The 22,460-nt window shown below is 54.9% G+C and overlaps 3 protein-coding genes across 4 annotated transcripts in view; 1 reads left to right on the plus strand and 2 right to left on the minus strand.

Annotated features, from left to right (window-relative positions):
- Positions 1 to 5,218, minus strand: part of vps52 (VPS52 subunit of GARP complex) — a 30,492-nt gene extending 25,274 nt beyond the window's left edge. Inside the window, exons 1-3 of the mRNA XM_052043665.1 lie at positions 5,193 to 5,218; positions 2,491 to 2,578; positions 1,008 to 1,060 (exon numbers count right to left, since the gene is read on the minus strand). Coding sequence (XP_051899625.1) covers positions 1,008 to 1,060; positions 2,491 to 2,578; positions 5,193 to 5,204 — 153 coding nt within the window. The 5' untranslated portion in view covers positions 5,205 to 5,218. The remainder of the gene's footprint in view (positions 1 to 1,007; positions 1,061 to 2,490; positions 2,579 to 5,192) is intronic.
- Positions 5,219 to 5,298: 80 nt separating this feature from the next.
- Positions 5,299 to 10,852, plus strand: gpank1 (G patch domain and ankyrin repeats 1). The gene is made up of 2 exons (XM_052043685.1): positions 5,299 to 6,317; positions 9,061 to 10,852. The coding sequence occupies exons 1-2, from the start codon at positions 5,746 to 5,748 to the stop codon at positions 9,512 to 9,514; spliced, it is 1,026 nt and encodes a 341-aa protein (XP_051899645.1). The 5' UTR covers positions 5,299 to 5,745; the 3' UTR covers positions 9,515 to 10,852.
- A 3,260-nt stretch (positions 10,853 to 14,112) lies between these two features.
- On the minus strand, positions 14,113 to 20,129 carry LOC127585934 (uncharacterized). Of its 2 annotated transcripts, XM_052043689.1 has the most exons (7): positions 20,039 to 20,084; positions 19,319 to 19,476; positions 18,549 to 18,701; positions 17,549 to 17,911; positions 15,931 to 16,200; positions 15,491 to 15,583; positions 14,113 to 14,494 (listed from the first exon to the last, which is right to left on the minus strand). In XM_052043689.1, the coding sequence occupies exons 3-7, from the start codon at positions 18,595 to 18,597 to the stop codon at positions 14,412 to 14,414; spliced, it is 858 nt and encodes a 285-aa protein (XP_051899649.1). In that variant the 5' UTR covers positions 18,598 to 18,701; positions 19,319 to 19,476; positions 20,039 to 20,084; the 3' UTR covers positions 14,113 to 14,411. The 2 variants fall into 2 exon arrangements, with proteins under 2 accessions (XP_051899649.1, XP_051899648.1); XM_052043688.1 differs by lacking the exon at positions 19,319 to 19,476 and having other exon boundaries at positions 20,039 to 20,129.
- Between the last annotated feature and the right edge of the window lie 2,331 nt (positions 20,130 to 22,460).

Raw genomic sequence — 22,460 nt, forward strand, 5'->3', positions numbered from 1 at the left:
CTGTGGTAATAACTGTTTGCAGAAACCTCCTGCAAGTCAGAGGTTTTCAAATAGTGGAGCTGTTGGAAAGTTAGAGAAGTGGAGAGGGGTGCTATTCCAAACTGTTCACATTCTGCAAAGAACAACCGCCGGAGAAACTCATCTGTGGAGGGAAATGGACAGTCAACATTTCAGGTCGAGAACCTTCATCTGATCTCTACCTGAAACGTCGACTGTCCATCTTCCTCCACGGAGGCTGCCTGACCCGCTGAGTTCCTCCAGCAGTTTGTTTTTTGCTCCAGATTCCGGGAAACATATGCAGTGTTTGCCCACCACTGACATAAGGCTCACTGGTCTGTAATTCCCAGGATTATCCCTATTACCTTTCTTGAACAAGGGAGCAACATTTGCCATCCTCTAGTCCTCTGGTACCACTCCTGTGGACAGGGGAGATGCAAAGATCATCGTCAATGCCCAGCAATCTCTTCCTCACTTCCCGTAGTAACCTGTAGTCACTCCAACAATGACCAAATCCATCCCATCTTAAACATCCCGGGACATTCTCTCTTCTCTCCTCTTCCATCGGGTAGAAGATACAGGAGCCTGAGGGCACGTCCCAGCAGACTTAAGGACAGCTTCTACCCCACTGTGATAAGACTATTGAACGGTTCCCTTATACAATGAGATGGACTCTGACCTCACGATCTACCTTGTTGTGACCTTGCACCTTATTGCACTGCACTTTCTCTGTAGCTGTGACACTTTACTCTGTACTGTTATTGTTTTTACCTGTACTACCTCAATGCACTCTGTACTAACTCAACGTAACTGAACTGTGTAATGAATTGACCTGTATGATCGGCATGCAAGAGAAGTTTTTCACTGCACCTCGGTACAAGTGACAATAATAAACCAATACACTGATCCAATCCCTGCACCTTCTGAGATGTTTGGACAAGCTTTACAAACTCTTCATAAAGTTTCCTACTGGCAAACTTCACCAGCCGTCTTTGATCTTCGAAACATACCGTCTTTAATGCTTCTTTCACTAGTTCGTCCTCGAGGTTGGCTTGTATGTGTGCTGCAATGTAAAAGCACACACCTTAGAAGATGGACTCAGGCTTTGAGAAAAGCCAAGATACTGCACAAATTAAATGTTTCACAGGTAATGACTGAGGCTTAAATGACAGCCGCAGTGCAAATCAAATTGAAAAGGGATTAGACCGCAAGAAATTGCAGAGAGTTGTGAATGCAAACCAGTCTGCCAGGAAAACCAGCCTCCCCTCTATTGACTCTGCACTTCCCGCTGCCTCAGGAAAGCAGCCAACATTATCAAAGACCCCTCCCAGCCCAGTCACTCTCTCCTCTCCTCCCCACATCCATTGGGCAGAAAATACAAGCTTGAAAACGTGCACCACCAGGCTCAAGGACAGCTTCTACCCTGCTGTGATAAGACTCTTAAGTGGACCTCTTGTACGATGAACTCTTGATCTCACAGTCTACCTCGTCATAGCCCTTGCACCTTATTGTCTACCTGCACTGCACGTTCTCTGTATCTGTAACACTATATTCTGCATTCTGTTATTGCTTTTCCCTTTGTACTACCTCGATGTTTTGGTGTTTGGAATGGTCAGTTTCGATGCCATGTAATACAGAGAACATCAAACAGTACAGCATGGGACAGGCCATTCGGCCCACTATGTTGTGCCGATCTTAATGCCAATTTATACTAAATGTCCTCCTCCTGTATATCATCCAAACCCCTCCATTCCCTTCATATTCATTTAAAAGCCACCAAACTGCCTGCTTGCACTCCTACCCCAGGTAATCCATTCCAGGCACCTACACTGTCTGCATATAAAACTTGCTCCGCATGTCACTTTTAAACTCCCACCCCTCCAACCACACTGCCTCCCCCACCCACCCCCGGCAACATCAAAAGCATGTCCTCCGGTGTTTGACAATTTCTACCCTGGGGAACAGATTCTGACTGTCCTGCCCTATCTGTGCCTCTCATAATTTTAAAATCCTCTATCAGGTCTTCCCTTAGCATCTGACATTCTTGGAAGAACAACCCAAGTTTGTCCAACCTCTCCTTATAGCTCAAACCCTCTAATCCAGGCAGCATCCTGGTGAACCTCTCCTGCACCCCTGCACAGTCTTCACTGTATCTCGGTACATGTGACAATAATAGACCAATTATTATTTACAAGATGTTCTGCACTTACTAACTATATAAAAGAACATGTTTAAATAAGAAAACATACAGAAAAATGGTAATAATTTGTTAACCTCCTGCACCTGTAAGTAGAAAGTCACACAAGTTGTACTGTTGCTTGGCTGCAGTAATCCACATTAAACCCACTGCCCCGATTCCCACTGATTGTACGGACAATTCTACAAGCAGTCGAAAGGTTTTTATTATGAAAAGCTGTCTTGCTAAAGCAGAACCAGTTAACAAGTGACCCTCCACCCTCACCCTGCATTAGGCTCAGGAGAAATAGTACTCACTGTCTACTTCATCAAGGATAAACTCGTCGGAGGTTATGTCCAGTTCACCCAGGATCAGCTCGTTGCCTGCCGCCTGACTCCTCTCCCCCTACACAGGAGAAACCGCTCGTGTCATTGTACAGACTCCAGCAACAACTCACACATGCACACTCACGTTTGACCCTGGATGGTGTTTAGAAGTGGATTTCTCCCAAGGTGTCAGTGGGTCACCCACTGACCACTCCCTTCAGGCTCTAACCTTCAGCCCCAGCAAGGTGAATTCTTCCCCTGGGTTTGGCCCTTCCGTGCCTGGCCTCGCTCCACTGTCCAAAACTCTGCTGCCAGAGGCCCAACTTACTCTGGTACTGCCCCTCCCATAGTGTGATGCTCCCTCCTCACTGCCTCTCCCTCCCCTCCCACAGCTTGGCACTCCCACCCCTCCCCCCACGGCACTTCCTTCCCACCTCCCCTCCACAGTGCAGCGCTCCCTCTCCCCCTCCCCTCCACCCACGCGGGCGCCCCCTCCCCTCGCCCCACAGCGCGCGCCCCCTCCCCGCCACCCACAGCGCGGCGCTCCCCTCGCCTCCCTCCCCTCCCCCACACCCACAGAGCAGCACCCCTCCCCCGCCCCCCACATCGCGGCGCTCCCTCCCCTCCCCTCCCCCCCACCCACAGCGGGCGCTCCCCTCTCCTCCCCTCCCCCTCACCCTCCCCCCTCCACTCCCCCTCGCCCCTCCCTCCCCTCGCCTCCCTCCCCCCCCCTCCCCTCCCCCCTCCCTCTCCCCCCCTCCCCTCCCCCTCCCTCCCCCTCCCCTCCCCCTCCCCCCTCCCTCCCCCCCTCCCCTCCCCCACTCCCCCCTCCCTCCCCTCCCTCCCCCCACTCCCTCCCCTCCCTCCCCCCTCCTCCTTCCTCCCCTCCCCTCCTCCCCCCCCACTCCCCCCTCCTCCCCACTCCCCCCTCCCCACTCCCCCCTCCCCCTCCCCCCACTCCCCTCCTCCCCCCCCACTCCCTCCCTCCCCCCTCCCCCCCCCCTCCCCACTCCTTCCCCCCTCCCCCCCACTCCCTCCTCCCCCCCCCCCCCACTCCCTCCTCCCCCCCCTCCCCCCCACTCCCTCCTTCCCCCCTCCCCCCCACTCCCTCCTTCCCCCCCTCCCCCCACTCCCTCCTTCCCCCCTCCCCCCCCCCACTCCCTCCTTCCCCCCCTCCCCTCCCCCCCCACTCCCTCCTTCCCCCCCTCCCCCCACCCTCCCCCCCCCTCCCCCCACTCCCTCCTTCCCCCCTCCCCCCCCACTCCCTCCTCCCCCCCTCCCCCCCCACTCCCTCCTCCCCCCCTCCCCCCACTCCCTCCTCCCCCCCTCCCCCCCCTCTCCCTCCTCCCCCCCTCCCCCCCACTCCCTCCTTCCCCCCCTCCCCCCCACTCCCTCCTTCCCCCCCCACTCCCTCCTTCCCCCCCCTCCCCCCCCACTCCCTCCTTCCCCCCCCCACTCCCTCCTGCCCCCCCTCCCCCCCACTCCCGCCTTCCCCCCTCCCTCCTTCCCCCCTCCCCCCCCTACCCTCCTTCCCCCCCTCCTCCCCCCGCCCTCCCTTCCCCCCCTCCTCCCCCCTCCCTCCTCCCCCCCCTCCTCCTCCCCCCCCTCCCCCCCCACTCCCGCCTCCCCCCCTCCCTCCTCCCCCGCCTCCTCCCCCCTCCCTCCTCCCCCCTCCCCCCCACGCCTCCTCCTCCTACACCCACTCCCTCCTTCCCCCCTCCCCCATACCTCCCTCCTCCCCCCCACTCCTCCTTCCCCCCCTCCCCCCACTCCCTCCTCCCCCCTCCCCCCCCTCCTCCTTCCCCCCCTCCCCCCCACTCCCTCCTCCCCCCCGCCCCCCCCTCCCTCCGCCCCCCCTCCCCCCACTCCCTCCTCCCCCCCTCCTCCTCCCCCCCCTCCCCCCACTCCCTCCTCCCCCCTCCCTCCTCCTCCCCCCCCTCCCTCCTCCTCCCCCCCCTCCCCCCCCCTCCCTCCTTCCCTCCCTCCTCCCCCCCCTCCCCCCTCCCTCCTTCCCTCCCTCCTCCCCCCCCTCCCTCCTTCCCTCCCTCCCCTCCACTCCCTCCTCCCCCCCACTCCCTCCTTCCCCCCCTCTCCCCCCACTCCTCCCTCCCCCCTCTCCCTCCCTCCCCCTCCCCCCCCCCCTCTCCCCCCCCCTCTCCCTCCCTCCCCCCTCTCTCTCCCTCCCTCTCTCTCCTCCCTCCTCTCCCTCCCCCCCTCTCCCTCCCCCCCTCTCCCTCCCCCCCCGCCCCCCTCTCCCTCCCCCCCTCCCTCCCCCCCCTCCCCCCCCTCTCACCTCCCCCCCCTCTCCCTCCCCCCCTCCCTCCCCCCCTCTCCCCTCCCTCCCCCCCTCTCCCCTCCCTCCCCCCCCTCCCCCCCCTCTCCCCCTCCCCCCCTCTCCCCTCCCTCCCCCCCCTCCCCCCCTCTCCCCCTCCCCCCCTCTCCCTCCCCCCCCCCCTCCCTCCCCCTCCCTCCCCCCTCCCCCCCCTCCCTCCCCCTCCCTCCCCCTCCCCCCCCCTCCCTCCCCCTCCCCCCCCCCTCCCCCCCTCTCCCCCCCCTCCCCTCCCTCCCCCTCCCTCCTTCCCCCCCACTCCCCTCCCTCCCCTCCCCTCCTCCCTCCTCCCTCCTCCCTCCTCCCCCCCCCCCAGTGGGGCGCTCCCTCACTGCCCCTCCCACGGCCCGGCGCTCCCCTTCACCTCCGTCGCCATGACGGCCACATCCGGGTGACGTCTCACCTCAGCGGAAGGACAACAGCCGGAATCCCGCCCTTGAACTACAACTCCCAGCGTCCCCCCCGCCGCCGTGACGTAGGCGGCTCCCAGGGAGACGCGGCCTTGCCCGGTGCTCGCAGCCTGGGGCTGTATTTCTGCTGTCTGCACCCCCCCCCCCACCCCCCGCCGGGGCTTCTGCGTGTCGTGTCACCGGTGTCCGGCGTTACCGGTGTCCGGTGTCCAGCACTGGCTCAAGCCCGAGCTGCTGCACTGGGTCAGTCTCCTGGGAGTGAAGTGCAGTCCTTGGCCGTGGAGACGCCAAGACTTGCTGCCTGACCTGCTGAGTTCCTCCAGCCTGACCTGTGTGTTGCTCCAGGTTTATCATCACTGATTTATAAGGCGTGAAATCCCACAGGACTGAAGTCCAAGGGCATTGGTGTCCCTTTTAATTCCACCACTGGCATCCCTGGAGAGGCTGCAGGGACACCTGTGGATTAGTGCTCCGGCTGAGGTTGGCCCGCGGGCACCCGTTTATACCATGAGCCGCGGGCATCTGATCAGCTTTACCCGGGCGGCGGAGAGCGGCCGTGCCTGGGAAAACGGCGAACGGCGTAAGTCCCGCTCTCCTGGCTCCGGGGAGAAGGGGGGACTGGACGGCGAGCAGGCGAAGAGGTTCTACGAGAGCCTCCTCGCATCGAGCGATGAGCCTGGCACCAGTTCAGTCCGTCAGCGCGAGGCCGTACCGAGGAGGGTGAGGACAGAGGGCAGCGGCGGTGGTGGACGTCAGGCTGAAGGAGGGGAGAGGAACGGACACTTGTTGCTGAGATCTGCCCAGAACGGGGACCTGAAAATGCTTCGGAGGTTGCTGGAGACAGGAGCGTGCGATATAAATTTTCGGGACAGTTATTACTGGACTGCGACCATGTGTGCCGCATACAGTGGCCAGCTGGAGGCGGTGAGGTACCTGCTGAGCCTCGGGGCTGCTTGGATCGGAGTGTGTGATTCCACTGGTCGGGATGCCCTGGATCTGGCCCGACAGGCTGGACATAGGGGAGTTGTCACTCTCCTGGAGGAATACCACACCTGGCCAGAGGAACAAGAAGACCAGAGGTTTGAGTTCATGGCAGCCTGGAACAGGCTGTGAGTCAGCCTGCATGACTTCCCAAAAAATCGCACCATCCTTGCCTTCCACCTTCCCACTCGTACACTTAAGGTTCCGCTTGTTAAGCTGCTGTGGAAAGTTAGATGGCATGGGATCCAGGGACAGTGAGCTAATTGGATGCAGAATTGGCTTCTGGGAGGAAGCAGAAGGTGATGGTGGAAGGTTTTTGTTTTTGACTGGAGGTCTGTGACTAGTGGTGTTCCCCTGGGCTTGGTGCTGGGCCCATTGCTATTTGCTATCTATATCAATGATTTGGATGAGGATGTACAAGGCATGGTTAGTAAGTTTGCAGATGAAACTAAAATAGGTGGTGTCTTTGACACTGAAGATGGTTACCAGGATTTACAGAGGGATCTTGAGCAGCTGGATAAGTGGGCCAAGGAATGGCAAATGGAGTTTAATTCAGATCAGTGCGAGGTGTTGCATTTTAGGAAGGCAAATGAAGGTAGGGCTCTCACAGTGAACAATAGGGCCCTGGGGAGTGTTGTAGAACAGAGGGACCTAGCAGCACAAGTAACACACAGAAAATGCTGGAGGATCTCAGCAGGTCAGGCAGCATCTATGGAGGGATATGAACGGTTGATGTTTTGGGCTAAGGACTTTCATGAGTACAAGTACATGGTTCCCTAAAAGTTGTGTTGCAGGTAGACAGGGTGGTGAAGGTGGCTTTTGGCACGCTGGCCTTCATCAGTCAGGGCACTGAGTATAGAAGTTGGGATGTTATGTTGTAGTTGTACAAGATGTTGGTGAGGCCACATTTGCCAAGGTGGGACGGTGAGGTGTCTGCCCTGATGTCAGCCGTCTACTGCTGCTGAAGTGGGTTGACTTTACGGAAAAGGCTGTTCCCAGGTTACTGGTGGGTGATGTCCACATAGGATCTGTGAAGTGGCAGACTGTGACCACTTTCAGCCACTTATGCCAGCTTCTGCTGGCTGCAGATCCAACATTACACCTGCTCCATTAGTGTGCGGTGCAGCTTGTTAACAAGTTGTAGAATTGCGGTTGTGTAAGTCGTTGGTGAGGCCGCACTTGGAATACTGTGTTCAGTTTTGCTCACCCTGTTATAGGAAAGATCTGGTTAAACTGGAAAGGGTGTGGAGAGGATTTACGAAGGTGCTGCCAGGCTTTGAGGGCCTGCGAGAAAAGGAGAGCTTGGCCAGGCTGGGTCTTTATTCCTTGGAACGTAGGAGAATGAGGGGCGACCTTATAGAAGTGTTTAAAATTATGAGAAGCATGGATGAAGTGGATGGTGACGGTCTTTTCCCCAGGGTAGTGGAGTCTAAAACCAGGGGGCATAGGTTAGGGAATGGGGAAAGATTTAAAAGGGACCAGAGGGGTAAGTTTTTCCACACAGAAGGTGGTGAGTGTGTGGAACGAGCTGCCAGAGGAAGTGGGTGAGGCAGGTACAACAGGACCATTTAAGAAGCACTTGGATATGTACATGGAGGGGCAGGGCTTGGAGGGATATGGGCCGAACGCAGGAAATTGGGACTAGCTGGGTGGGCACTGTGGTCGTCATGGACTGGTTGGGCCGAAGGGCCTGTATCCCTGCTGTACTGCTCTATGACTCGTATGCCCAGTACTGGGGTGAAATCGGTGATATGTGGGCGAACTTTCCGTAACAGGTTATTTTTCAGGTTGGAGGCTTCTCCCACGCAGGAGCCATGTTGTCCCTGTGTGTTGTGGGGAAGGCAGGGTTCCTGCACCAGACTGACTGGGCAGTGAATTGTGCAGAGCACCGCAGGCCATACAACTGTATTTACGTCAGTGTCTCTGTCAGGCCACAGACCATAAGATATAGGAGCAGAGTTAGGCCATTCGGCCCATCGACTCTGCTCTGCCATTTAATCACGACTGACTATTTTTTCCTTAGTCTCATTCTCCTCCCTTCTCCCTGTAACCCTTAACCCCCTTCCCAATCAAGAACCTATCAATCTCTGCCTTAAATGCGCCCAATGACTTGAACTTCACAGCCCTGTGTGGCAATGAATTCCACAGATTCACCACCCTCCGGCTGAAGAAATTCCTCCTCATCACAGTTCTAAGGGGACGTCCCTTTATTCTGAGGCTATGCCCTCGGGTCCTCGACTCCCCCACTGATGGAAACGTCCTCTCCAAGTCCACTCTATTCCAGGCCTTTCAGTATCCAAAGGTTCCAACCCCCCCACCCCCCCCCCCCCCTTCTGAACTCCATCAAGTACAGGCCCAGAGACATTAAACACTCAGATTAAGCCGTTCATTCCTGGGATCATTCTTGTGAACGACTCTGGACTCTCCAGGGCCAACACATCTTTCTTTAGATGCAGGGCCTAAAATTGCTCATAATCTTCGAACTGCAGTCTGACCAACGCCTTATAATGCCTCAACAGTATGTCCTTGCTTTTATACTCTAGTCCTCTCAAAGTTGCATTTGCCTTCCTTACTACCGACTCAACCTGCAAGTTAACCTTTAGGGAATCCTGCAGCAGGACTCCCAAGTCCCTCTGCACCTCCGATTTCTGAATTCTGCGCCTAATTAGAAAATAGTCTGTGCCTTTACTCCTTCTCCCAAAGTTCATGACCGTACACTTCCCTGTGCTGTATTCCATCTGCCACTTCTCTGCCCACTCTCCCAACCCGTCCCTGAGCATTGGTTGTCTGCAAAGTGTCCGCTGTTTCAAATTAAAGGTGGGCTTTTCCTTACACCTGCAGGGAGGGGCCACTGCAGAAGAAGTTCTGCCAGGTCTGCAGACTGGAATACCAGGAGGACAGTGTTGAACAGCACGAGAGGTCGACGTTACACTTGTTCAGTCAGAGCGACAAGCTGCCGCCGACACATTACTTCATCCCCGAAAGTAATGTTGGCTTCCAGCTCATGCTGAAAGACGGGTGGAACCGGGAGACGGGTCTCGGTCCAGATGGGAAGGGCCGGAAGTTTCCCATCAGGACTGTGCTGAAGAGAGACCAGAAGGGTCTGGGTTTCCAGTCGGACCTGAAGCCGAAGGTCACCCACTTTGGCGCCCTCGACTCCACGGCTGTGCGGCAGCCGAGGACCGCCGTCAGTCGCACGGAGAAGGCTGCCACGGTCAGCAAGAAGGAGGAACGCAGGAGGGAGGCACGGATCAAGGCGTGGGAGAAGGATCTGAGGACTTACATGAATCTTTAGGGACTTCCCGTCAGCCTTAAGTGTTTGACTGAAAGCCGTTCAGTGCTGACGGCGCGGTCAGCCTGCTTCAGTACGTTGTTCTCCCCCTCGAGCACAGAAATCACCGCCTCACACCCCAAACCACCTCCGACAGTGCCACTCTCACCGAGCCCTGTCTTCACAGTGGAAGAGACTAAAAGCATCTCAATAACGGTAGAAATCCAGGGGTAACAGGAAGGATTGGGACTTAAAACAATCACTAGAGAAACAGTTCCAGGCATTCTAAATGCCAGCGGGTCCCTGGACCCAGCGGTTAAAGAGGTAGCTGCTGTACTGGGTCAGTGCCACAGTGTCAGAGGTGCTGACTTGCCAGCTGCTGCCTCCCAGCTCCAGAAACCCAGGTCCAACTATGCCCTCTGGTGCTGTTGGTGTGGAGTTTGGTTGTTCTGCCTGTGACTGTGTGTGTTTTCCCTGGGGGGTGCTCCAGTTTCCTCTCACATCTCAAAGATGTGCAGTTCAGTAGGTTAATTGGCCGCCATAAATCGGCCTGGTGTGAATCTGGGGGGCAGTTGACAAGAATGTAGGGAGAATTAAAAACTGGGATTGATGTAGGGTTGGTGCAAGCGGGTGTGGACTCAGTGGGGTCGGGCTCGGGCTCTGTGTCTCTGCCTCCATGAAACCTTGCCTGCTTCCTTGGGTGGACTCAACTGATCCAGGGACACGATATAAACAAAGACCAGGACAGTTGTCCCAGTGTCCTAGGGAGGGTGAGTATTTATCCGTCACATCATCTCCTCGCACTGTGCAAATTGGCAGTGGTGTTTTACAACAGAGCCGCACTGAAACCTGTGCCTGTGAGGTGCTGTGGGACCAGCTGAGGCTGTGGGAGGCGATCGTGTATAGATCTGACTTCCGAACCAGAACCTCTGAGTACAGGAGCAGATAACTGACTGCAGTCAGTCAGCATTCTTTAACAGTGCATCTCTGGAGGTTAGAGTGTTCGGTGAAAAGTAGAGGCGCTGGGGTGCCTTTGAGATTGCATCAATCAGAATCAGGTTTGTCATCACTGACTTTGCGTTGGCTGCGCCCAGCTTCAGTGCGTCCTTCAGCACGTACTCTGAAGGACTACAGTTTAGGGGTCTTCTGCCACTGGAGAGGGAGGGGCGGGGACGGGCGAGAAAGCCCCTAAATATTGTAAATACGGACTGGGTAGTTTCCAGGGAGCCACACATGTGGCATCGGTGCTGTTTTCTATATAAAAAGGTAACACTAATGAATGATCTGTACAAGAATGTAAAGGTTTGCACTGTTTTGTAATTGTATATAGTTTGTCTTTTATTATGAATAAAGTTTATTTTGTAAAAAAAAGTTTCTCATCACTGACTGGTATGACGTGAAATTTGTTGTTTTGCAGAGGTGACTGGTGGCCGGGGAAGGGGTGGTTGAGCAGGGGGAGGGGGATGGAGGGGGAGACCATTGGAGGGGGATGGAGGCAGGCAGAAAGGAAAGAGCTGGGGAGGGGAGGGGAGGGGAGGGTGGGAGACAAGATATCACTATGTGTCTATCTAAGAGTCTTTTAAATGTCACTACTGCACCTGCCCCCACAACCCCTGCTGGCAGTGTGTTCCACGCACCCACCACTCTGTGTACAAAAACTTACCCCTGACATAATCACCTTAAAATTATGCCACCTTCTGTTAGCCATTGTCGCCCTGGGAAAAAGTCTCTGAATGTCCACTCGATCTATGCCTCTTATCATCTTGTACACCTCTATCCAGTCACCTCTCATCCTCCTTCCCTCCAAAGAGAAAAGCCCTAGCTCACTCAACCTATACTTATAAGACCTGCTCATCAATCCAGGCAGCATCCTGGTAAATATCCTTTGCACCCTCTCTAAAGCTGCCACATCCTTCCTATAATGAGGTGACTAGAACTGAACACAATACTCCCAAGTGTGGTCAAACCAGTTTTATAGAGCTGCAACATTCCCTCGCGGCTCTTGAACTCAATCCCCTGACTAATGAAGGTCAACACGCCATACGACTTCTTAACAACCCTATTAACCTGCGCAGCAACCTTGAGGGATCTATTGACGTGGACCCCAAGATCCCTGTGTTCCTCCACACTGCTAAGTGTCCTGCCATTAACCTTGTATCCTGTCTTCAAATTTGATCTTCCAAAGTGTATCACTTCACACTTTTCTGGATTGAACTCCATCTGCCACTTCTCAGCCCAGCTCTGCATCCTATCAATGTCCTGTTGTAACCTACAGCAACCTTCTACACTGTCCACAACACCACCAACCTTCATGTCATCTGCAAACTTACTGACCCTCCCTTCCACATCCTCATCCAAGTCATTTATAAAAATCACAAAGAGCAGGGGTCCCAGAACTGATCCCTGTGGAACACCACTGGTCACCGACCTCCAGGCAGAATACGCTCCATCTACCACCACCCTCTGTCTTCTGTAGGTGAGCCAATTCTGAATCCACACAGCCAAGTTTCCCTGGATCCCATGCCTCCTGACTTTCTGAATAAGCCTTCCATGAGGAACCTTATCAAACGCCTTTTTAAAATCACCACATCCACTGCTCTACCCTCATCAATGTGCTTTGTCACATCCTTAAAGAATTCAATCAGGCTCATGAGGCACAACCTGCCCCTCACAAAGCCATGCTGACTGTCCCTAATCAGCCTATGCTTCTCTAAATGCCCATAAATCCTGTCTCTAAGAATCTTCTCCAGTAATTTGCCCACCACTGAAGTAAGACTCACTGGTCTGTAATTCCCAGGGTTATCCCTACTCCCTTTCTTAAACAAAGGGAAAACATTTGCCACCCTCCAATCATCTGGCACTACTCCTGTGGCCAGTGAGGAAGCAAAGATTGTCACCAAAGGTGCAGCAATCTCTTCCCTCTCTTCTCATAATAACCTTGGATATATCCCGTCCGGCCCCGGTGACTTATCTATCCTAATGTTTTTCAAAAGTTCCAGCACATCCTCTTCCCTCACATTGACATTCCCAAAGCGTATCAGTCTGTCGTACACCATCCTCACAAATGTCAAGGACTCTCTCACTGGTGAATACTGAAGTATTCACTAAGGACCTCCCCTACCTCTTCCGACTCCAAGCACATGTTTCCTCTTTTATCCCTGATCGGTCCTACCCTCACTCGAGTCATCCTCCTATTCTTCACAAACATGTAGAACACCTTGGGGTTTTCCTTCATCCTACTCACCAAGGCCTTCTCATGCCCCCTCCTAGCTCTCCTAAGTCCATTCTTCAGCTCCCTGCTGGCTACCTGGTAACTCTCCAGAGCCCTGTCTGATCCTTGATTTCTAAACCTTAGGTAAGCTTCTTTCTTCCTCTTGACAAGATATTCGACATCTCATGTCAACCACGGTTCCTTCACTCTACCATCCTTCCCCTGCCTCAATGGGACAAACCTATCCAGAACCCCATGCAAGTATCCCTCAAACAACCTCCACATTTCCACTGTGCACTTCCCCAAGAACATCTGTTCCCAAGTTACGTTCCCAAGTTCCTGCCTAATAGCATCAAAACTCCCCCTCCCCCAGTTAAATACTTTCCCATATCGTCGGCTCCTATCCCTCTCCAAGGCTATGGCAAAGGACAAGAAGTTATGGTCACTGTCTCCGGTCACTGGAGATGAGCAGGAACGGGGGGTGGGGGAGAATAAAATGTCATTAATGTATGTTGGTGCCTGCTGGTCAGTGTGAAGCGGATGGGTTATTGGGCCTGTTCCCAATCTCCAACCCTGCCCGGGACCGGATGTGGTTAGATCTGGAGATGATGCTGTTCAGAAGATTCTTTGAGACGCAAAACTGATGGTTATACAGTAGGTGTTCATCATAGTGCAGGGCAGGCAGGGCAGCTTGTACCAGCAAGCAAGGCAAGTAAAACGAAGCAACAGAGGAACCTGGCCACGTGCTCTCCCTTTATCCTGCAAACCGGTCTAAACCAGTTCGAGAAGGAAACCTGTGAAAAGGTACCACCCGGGTCACACCAGTTGTACAAAGAACATGCAAAAGTAACACACACACACACACACACACACACACACACACACACACACACACACACACACACACACACACACACACAAAGTGAAATGGACAGTGGACGTTGAGTCAAGACCCTTCCCCAGTCCTGATGAAAGGTCTCGACCTGAAATGTTGACTGTCCGTTTCCCTCCACAGATGCTGCCCAATGTGCTGAGTTCCTCCAGCATTGTCTGTTGCTCCAGATTTCCAGCAGCTACAGTCTCTGGTTTCTACAGAATTACAGAGCCAAATATACAAAGTCTACAGACAAACATTAGTGGAAAGAAAGCTAAAACTGCAAATAAACAACAGTCTGGACACGAACCCAACAATAACTAATGTCTGCGATCAGGACACACTGACCCCATGATCCACGTGTCAGCCTGTGTCCCTGCAGCAGCCGGGGCTCGCGTCTCCTACAGTGGAACAGTGAGAGGGTGAAGGGCTCCCACTGCAGAAGGTCAGGCTGCACTGCCCCAGCCTTTACTTCACCCGGCGCACATTTACAATGGAGGCACAGGAGACTGCAGATGTGAAAACATGTTGGTGAATTTTACTTTTACAAAATGTACAAAATGTATTACAGCATCATTACACAGTGCTTCAGTCACTGCAGAATAAACACATCCAATGCAATGTTCATTAGATTTCCGTGAGAATTAGAACATAAGTAAAAAAAAGGGAAACAAAACACAGAGACAGAGCACACATACAGGACACAGGACAGACAGTGAGAAATTCACAGCATCGGGTCCTGCTGATGGAGGGGTGCCAACAACCCTCGATTTACCCAATAGTTCATACAGTCAGAAATGAGACACACCAGGGCCCCCCACGCTCCTGGTTCCAATTCACACAGAAGCAGACATCCCTGCAGCCCCCGCGTTCAGCACTCTGCACTCTCCATGGTGGTCCACCATTTGCTTGTCTTTCCCTGTGAGAGAGATGGTCACAACATCAGTTCCCAGCACTGACCAGTTAGGGCAGCCAATCCCCCCCCCCCCCCCCCCCCCGTGCACCGGGGGCAGTGTCTGAGTTCTTGGGTCTCTGGCTACTGCCTGAATGACCCAGGTTCAATCTGGACCTTCGCTGCTGTCGGTGTGGAGTTTGCACGTTCTCCCTGTGACCGCATGGGCTTCCCCCGGGTGCTCCCACACTCCAAAGACATGCAGGTCAGCGGGTTAACAGGCCGCTGTGATTGTTCCTCATGTGGCAGTGAGTGGTAACATTTGAAGGGAGTTGAAGGGTCACTTAGAAAGTTGACAACACCGTGTGGTGTTGAATTTAACATCATAAAAATCATTTCAATGTTAAAGTAAAATAATAAACTGACAACTGAAACTACAAATGTTGAAAGGTAGAAGAGATATTAATAATCCACAAAATACTCTAAAATTGTCAATTTTGTCCCTCAGAGCAATTATAAAAATGTGTGAACCAAAGGCTTCACATCGGTGATTTCTACAAACCTCATCCAAGAGTCATTTCCAGGGAACCACATTCCCCTGGTGCTGGGTGTGTGAGAGGGAAGAGGTTACAGTGAAATTGGTGGAGATGAAAGTGATGGGACTGGTCTGTGAGCTGGCACAGACCCAATGGGCTGAATGGTCTCCTGTCTTGTGAGGAAAGGTGAACATTAACGGCCCCGTCCTGACTCACCAGCCCATTCCCCACTGGCAGTAAATGCAGAGGATCAGTCTTCATCCATTGCATTCTGTCCTGGGAGGTCACAACGAGGACCGAGGAAGGTCAGAGTGGCGCAGGAGGTGCCCAGCACTGCCCCGGGACACCTGCATCACAGACAGTTCTCAGTGCTATCGAACACACGGGATGTCCCGATTCCCCCCGATCCACATCCACTCCATCCAATATCCGGGGAACGGGACGAGGAGAGGAGGCAGAGGGAGGTGACGGTGAGGAGGATACTCACGGCTCAGTAGGAATTTCCTTAGTAACAGCCCCAAGATTCCCAGAACAGCAAGCACTGGGAGGACGAGGATGATCATCCAGTAACTCCTGGACCCTGGAGGAAAGAACACCAGACAGCAGTGAACTTCCAGGATCCATTTCATGATCAGGAACCCGCACATTGAACCTCAGCCTCCGGAAACTGGAACTCCCTCCTCACATCTCTCAGCACAGCTCCTGTCCAGTGGAGTCCTGGGGCAGTTTCTGGACCCCAATCTGTCCCCACCTTACACCCTGCTCAAGGAGTGACTCTGCACCCCTCGGCTCCACTTCGGGACAGGGCCCACAAGCAACAATGCCAGGAACATGTGGGGAGACCGGGGGGGGTCCCACCATCCCGGTGACCCAGGGAGCCTGATGAAACGGAACATGGGACTGGGACACGGCACTAACCCCACTCACCGATGGCTCGGTCGACACGAGGCAGATTTGCAGTGACTGGGTTGCTGCTTTGCAGACTGCAGCGATCTTCTGCAATGCAGGTGTAGGTGTGGCCATTCAGCCCATCATTCAGCAGGTACAGCACGGTTCCATAGAAGGTGTAGTTCCCAACTCCAGTGTCTGTCCGACTCTCCCACCGGTAGGTGATGGAGCTGCTGCTGACAGCTGAGCAGTTCAATGTGAGATGTGAGGAGTTCCCGGTGATCTGCACCTCTGGCTTGGACACCAGCTCTGTAAGGAGAGTTTTTTCAACTATTATTTTAAATTCCTGAAAACATCAACATTATAACGAACCCATCAACTCCCCCAGATTCTCCCCCTCACCCACACTCTAGGAGCCATTTCTAGCGGCCAATTAATCACCCACATGCTCGTCTCGGGGACGTGGGAGGAATCCGGAGCTCACAACAGAAACTCATACAGACAGCACCGGAGGTCAGAATCAAACCTGCTGCACCTCAGAGCCCTGAGGAATGTTGTAGAACCCAGGGACCTTGGACTGTAAGTAAATGGTTCCCTGAAAGTGGCATCGCAGGTAGACAGGGTAGTGAAGGAGGTTGTTGGCACGCCGGCCTTCACCAGTCAGGGCACCGAGTATGGAAGTTAGAACACAGAACAATTACAGCACAATTCAGGTCCTTCGGCCCACAGAGCTGTGCCGAACATGTCCCTACCCTAGAAATTACTAGGCTTACCCATAGCCCTCTATTTTACTCAGCTCCATGTACCTATCTAACAGACTCTTGAAAGACCCTATCGTATCAGCCTCCACCACCGTTTCCGGCAGCCCATTCCACGCACTCACCACTCTCTGAGTAAAAAACTTACCCCTGATATCTCCTCTATATCTGCTCCCCAGCACCTTAAACCTGTGTCCTCTTGTGGCTACCAATTCAGCCCTGGGGAAAAGCCTCTGACTATCTACCCGATCGATACCTCTCATCATCTTATACACCTCTATCAGGTCCCCCCTAATCCTCTGTTGCTCCAAGGAGAAAAGGCCGAGTTCCCTCAACCTGCTTTCATAAGGCATGCTCCGCATTCCAGGCAGCATCCTTGTAAATCTCCTCTGCACCCTCTCTATGGCTTCGTTTGGGAGGTTACGTTGCAGTTGTACAAGGCGTTGGTGAGGCTGCACCTGGAACATTGTGCACAGTTTTGGTCACCCTGCTACAGGAAAGATGCCATAAAGCTGCAGAGGAGATTTACGGGGATGTTGCCAGGACTTGTGGGACCGGATGAGGAGAGGATGGGCAGGCTGGGTCTTTATCCCTTGGAACACAGCAGAGTAATGAGTGACCTTATAGAGGTGTATAAAATCATAGGGGCATAGATAGGGTGAATGCACACAGCCTTTTCCCAGGGAAGGGAATCAGGAACTAGATTCAAGACTTCCAGAGTGAGGTGGTGTGTGCTGGGCAGAGGCCTGAGAGCAGAGAGAGACAGTCTGGTCCTGCTAACAGTGAGTGGTGGAAGGTTTGGGCAATGACGGGGTCCCCTGCAGTGGTGTCTGGGGGTTGGGAGGTGGGAGCCTCCCATTCTGGAGTTGGGAATGGTGGGTGGTGACACCACTACTCACCTCCCACACACAGCTCAAACTGCTCCCGGTCCCGGTTCCTCAGCTCACTCCCAACGTAGTTTGTCTGCACCTCGTACGTCCCGTGGTCACTCAGCTGCACGTCCCGCAGCTCGATAAAGTCTCCTTGTTGGAAGTGAACCCGGTGCCTGTAGGACGGGCGGATCACGTACGGAGTCTCCGGGCTTTCCGACTTCCAGGCCAAGATCATCAGACTGTCAGGAGATATTCGGCCAAGCGTCACCTCGTACTTCTCCTCACTGCTGTGGAGGATGGGAAACCTGATCGATCCACCCACAGGGACGGTGGTGACAGAGTCCACGGAGGCTGATGCTGTGGCTCTGCACAGGGTCACAGAGTGAAGGGCTGCAACAGAACAACGAGTGCTCATTGGACACAAAACCGCACTGGGAGACGGGCAGGGGAAGGAGGCAGAGAGGACATTGGCCGTCATTAGTTGGGCACAGAATACAAGGGCGGTGATGATATGGTCCGTCTGTGTAAACCTGCGGTGAGGCCACACTGGATACTGTGCAGTCTTGGTCCCCACACTGTCCGAAGGACATGGTGGCACTGGAGGTTATCCAGCTGCTGCCTGGGATGGAACGGTGATGAGGAGAGACTGGATTGGCCGGGCCTGGTTTCCTGGGTGTGGGGGGAACATTTTGAGAGGTAATGGAGACATTTCCTCGTAGCAGCAGGCACAGGTTTCAGGTAAGGAGGCAGAGGGTTAGAGGGGATTCGGGAATCTGGAACACACTGCCTGACAGGGAGGTGGAGGCAGAGACTCCTGTGATACTTAACAAGCATATAGACCAGCACATGTCCTGACAAGGCATAGAGGTACAAGAGTCGGGACTACAATGGTCAACATTGACATGATGGGCCGAAGGGCCTGTCTCTGTACTGTACAGTGCCCAGGGCTCAGACAGAAGCCACCCCTCAGTCCATCCAGAGAGAAGCAGCAGGAGGAATATTTCCCCGGAGTGGATTGTGCCAGTACCTGCCAGTATCCACAGCAGTTCCCCTGCCTTCCCACTGGAGTGTTGCATCCCTCACAGCTATCTGGGTCTGAGTCACCTCACTCCGGTTACTTCTGCTGACCACGGGTAGACTTCCGGCTGTGCAGAATTCCAAATCCGAGCTGAAACCAGAGCTGGAAGAACAGAGAACAGTACAGCACGGAACAGGCCACGATGTCGGTGACAACCACCCTGCCAAGTTAAAGCAATCCCATCTGCCTGCACAGGATCCAGATCCCTCCATCCCTTCACCTGTGTCTAAATGCCTCTCAGATGCCATTATCGTGAGTTTCCACCCCCTCCCCCGGCAGCCCATTCCAGGCACCCACCGCTCTCTGTGTTAAACCTGCCCTACACGTCTCCCTTCAACTGCCCCCCTCACCTTAACCACATGCCCTACGGTAGTTGACAGTTTCACCCTGGGTAAGACTGTCTCCCCTGTCTATGCCTGTCTAAACTTTACAAACCTCTATCAGGTCTCCCTTCAGCCTCCGCTGCTCCAGAGAGAACCCAGGTCTGCCCGACCTCTCCTTGTAGCTCATGCTCTCTAATCCTGGCAGCGTCCTGGTGAACCTCTTCAGGAACAGCTACTTCCCCTCCGCCAACACATTCCTGAACGGTCCATGAACCCACAAACACTACTTCATTATTTCCTTTTTGTTTGCACATTTTGTAATTTATAGTAAAATTGGTAAATTGGTTTATTATTGTCACTTGTAGGGAGGAACAGTGAAAAACTTGTGCTGCATACCGTCCCTACGGGTCAATTCATCACACGGTGCATTGAGGCAGTACGGGGTAATCTCCACGTCTTGCTCTGAACTGCTGCCGGAATACAAACGCTGCGTGCGGCCCAGGTCAGTGATAATAAACCTGGTTCGGATCTTCACCAGAGCCTCCACATCCACCCTGTGGGGACATCAGATGCTGGGATCTGGAGCAACACACAACCTGCTGAAGGGACCCAGCGGGTCGAGCAGCATCTGGGTGGGGAGGACAGATGCAGGTTTTCCATCCAAAACGCCGACAGCTCCTCTCCCCACAGATGCTGCTCGACCCGCTGAGTTCCTGCAGCAGACTGCTGGTTGCCCCACACCTTTCCTGCAAGGGGGCGACCAGAACTGTTCACACTGCCCCACAGCTGATGTAACCACGGTCTGACACCCCTGCACAAGGACCCAGCAGCCCGACCGGTGACAGGACATTTCACAGGTCAGTGTGGGGACACGGAGACGGACCCAGGGGAGGGAGGGAGCTCTGAAATCTCCGGCTCCTTGTGGGTTCCTTTACCGCCGGCAGATGAACACACGGCGTCCCGGGACAGTGGCCCAGAAAGAGTGCCGTCCTCACCCTGGCGCCGGGAGGGCAGTAGCCCTCAGAGAACAGCAAGATCCCAGAGGTCGGATACGGATCGGTGAAGGGCGGGGGAGGGACGGGTGGGTGTCCGGGAGAGAGAGACACAGTCACTCACCAGGGCCGGGAGTCCGCCGATACAGAGCTCAACCTGCGGATCCTGCTCAACACTGAGCAGCGACCAAGAACAGCCGCAAATTCAAACCAAGCACTTCTCTGGTTGTGGAATTTCACTGGATGAAAATCAGCCAATGAGTGGGGCAAATGTCAACCATCCCCGCCCCTCTGTCCTCACCCGCCCCTCCCCTCCCCTCCTCTCCTCTCCCCTCCCCTCCCCTCCCCTCCCCTCCCCTCCCCTCAGTCGCGGGACACCACTGTTCGTGCTGGGAGGTGCGGCAGCACACAGTCTGCTGGATGGGTTCAGCCGGTCGAGCAGCTTCTGTGGAGAGAGGGACGCTCGACAGACCGGGTCGAGACCTTGTTTGAGGCACCTCACACCCCTCATCCACCCCCCAGACCCCTCGTCCCCTCCCCTCTCCCCAGCCGCCCCCTCTCTCCCTTCCTCCCGCCGAGTTCCTGCAGCAGTTGGTTATGTCGAACAAAGAGCTGGTGTCTGTGCCTCACGGTTCCGCCCAGCGGCAGCTCCCGGCCTGTTTAACAAGGTTCCCGAACCTCCCGCTTCTCTCCCATGGAATCATGTCATTGTACAGGACAGAAACGGGCCCTTCGGAGCCACTCGGCCGGGCTGGTCGTTCCACCTCGACCACCCCCATTTACCCCCCAGCCTTCCGCCCTCCCCCCTCCTTCCCCCTCCCGCCCTTTCTTACCCCTTCCCCGCTCCCCCTCCACCCACCTCCCCTCCCCCCTCGCTCCACCCACCCCCTCCACATTGGTCCCCCTCCCTCCACCTCTTTGCACATTCTTCTCCGTCACTCACCCCTCCACCTCCCCCTTTCCCCCACCCCCTCTTCCCCCTCCCCTCCTTTTCCCCTCCACCTCTCCCCTTCCCCTCCTTCTCCACCCCACTCCCCTCGCCCCCGTACCCTCACAATCCCCATCCCCTACACCTCATCCCCTCCCCCGCTACCCCTCTGCCCTGCACCCCTCCCCACTCTCCCCACTCTCCCCCCTCCCTCCCCACTCTCCCCCCTCCCTCCCCACTCTCCCCAGCTCCCCTCCCCCACCTCCCCTGAACTGGATTCAAGACTTCCAGAGTGAGGTGGTGTGTGTTGGGCAGAGGCCTGAAAGCAGAGAGAGACAGTCTGGTGCTGCTCACAGTGAGTGGAGGAAGGTTTGGGCAGTGACGGGCTCCCCTCCAGTGGTGTCTGGGGGTTGAGAGATGGGAAGCTCCCATTCTGAGGTCAGGGAGGTGGGAATGTGGTGGGGACACTTCTTCCCCTCCGCCAGCAGGTTCCTGAACGGTCCATGAACCCACAAACACTGCTTCATTATTTCCTTTTTGTTTGCACCATTTATTTTGTAATTTCTAGTAAGTAACAGCAAGATCCCAGAGAGCGGGTAGCGAGTTCCCAGAGCGGCTGCGGATCGGTGAAGGGCGGGGAGGGGGGCGGGGGCAGATACAGGGCTCACCGTGCGGATCCCGCTAAACACTGAGCAAGGTCCAAGAACGACGGCAAATTCAAATCAACAGCTTTTGTGGGATGTAACTGGATCAAAATCAGCCAATGAGTGGGACCTGGGGTGGGGCAACATTCTCCGTAACCACCCCGCCCCCTCTGTCCTCACCCACCCGGGCGAGAGAGACTGTGGACGCCGGGAGGTGTGGCCACACACAGTCTGCTGGACGGACTCTGTGGAGAGAGGGACGCTCGACAGTCGGGGTCGAGACCTTGTTTGAGGCACGTCGACCACCCCCCAAACCCCACCCCCCCCCACCCACAAGAGTGATTGTACCCTTCCTATTCCTGAGTTCTACCCATATGTCCGAGCCTCCATTATGTCTCCCCGGAGTGCAGCTGATATATTATCTCTAATTAGCATTGCAACTCATCCCCCCCTTTACCCCCCCCCCCTCTCTATTCTTCCTAAAACTTCAAAACCCTGGTACATCGATCACCCATTCCTGTCCCTCCCTCAACCAAGTCTCTGTAATGGCCACAACATCATAGTACCATGTACTGATCCATGCTCGAAGTTCATCACTCTTGTCCAGAATACTCTGAGCATTGAAGTACAAACACTTCAAACCGTTCGCCCCATCACGTCTGTTACCAGGAATCTGCCTAATGCGACATTCCCTGACATCAGCCCTCCGGCCCCTTCCCTCACTGACTGACCTGGTTTTCCCGTTCCCATCCCCCTGTGAAGCTGGTTTACTTTCCAGAATGCCACGGATTTTCTGGTAGCGCATTGCCCCCGTCAACCAAAGGAGAAGGTGGGAAAGTCCAGGCTGTGGTCTGATCTCTGTAGCTGGGAGAACCCGGGGATGTTTGCAGAACTGTTTTGATGGGCTGCCTCACAGCTCCAGCAGCTGGGATTCATGTGGCCTTCCCTGGGGCCTGTTAGATTTAGGCAAAGCC

Source organism: Pristis pectinata, chromosome 34 (assembly GCF_009764475.1).
Source record: "Pristis pectinata isolate sPriPec2 chromosome 34, sPriPec2.1.pri, whole genome shotgun sequence".
Classification (NCBI taxonomy): domain Eukaryota; kingdom Metazoa; phylum Chordata; class Chondrichthyes; order Rhinopristiformes; family Pristidae; genus Pristis; species Pristis pectinata.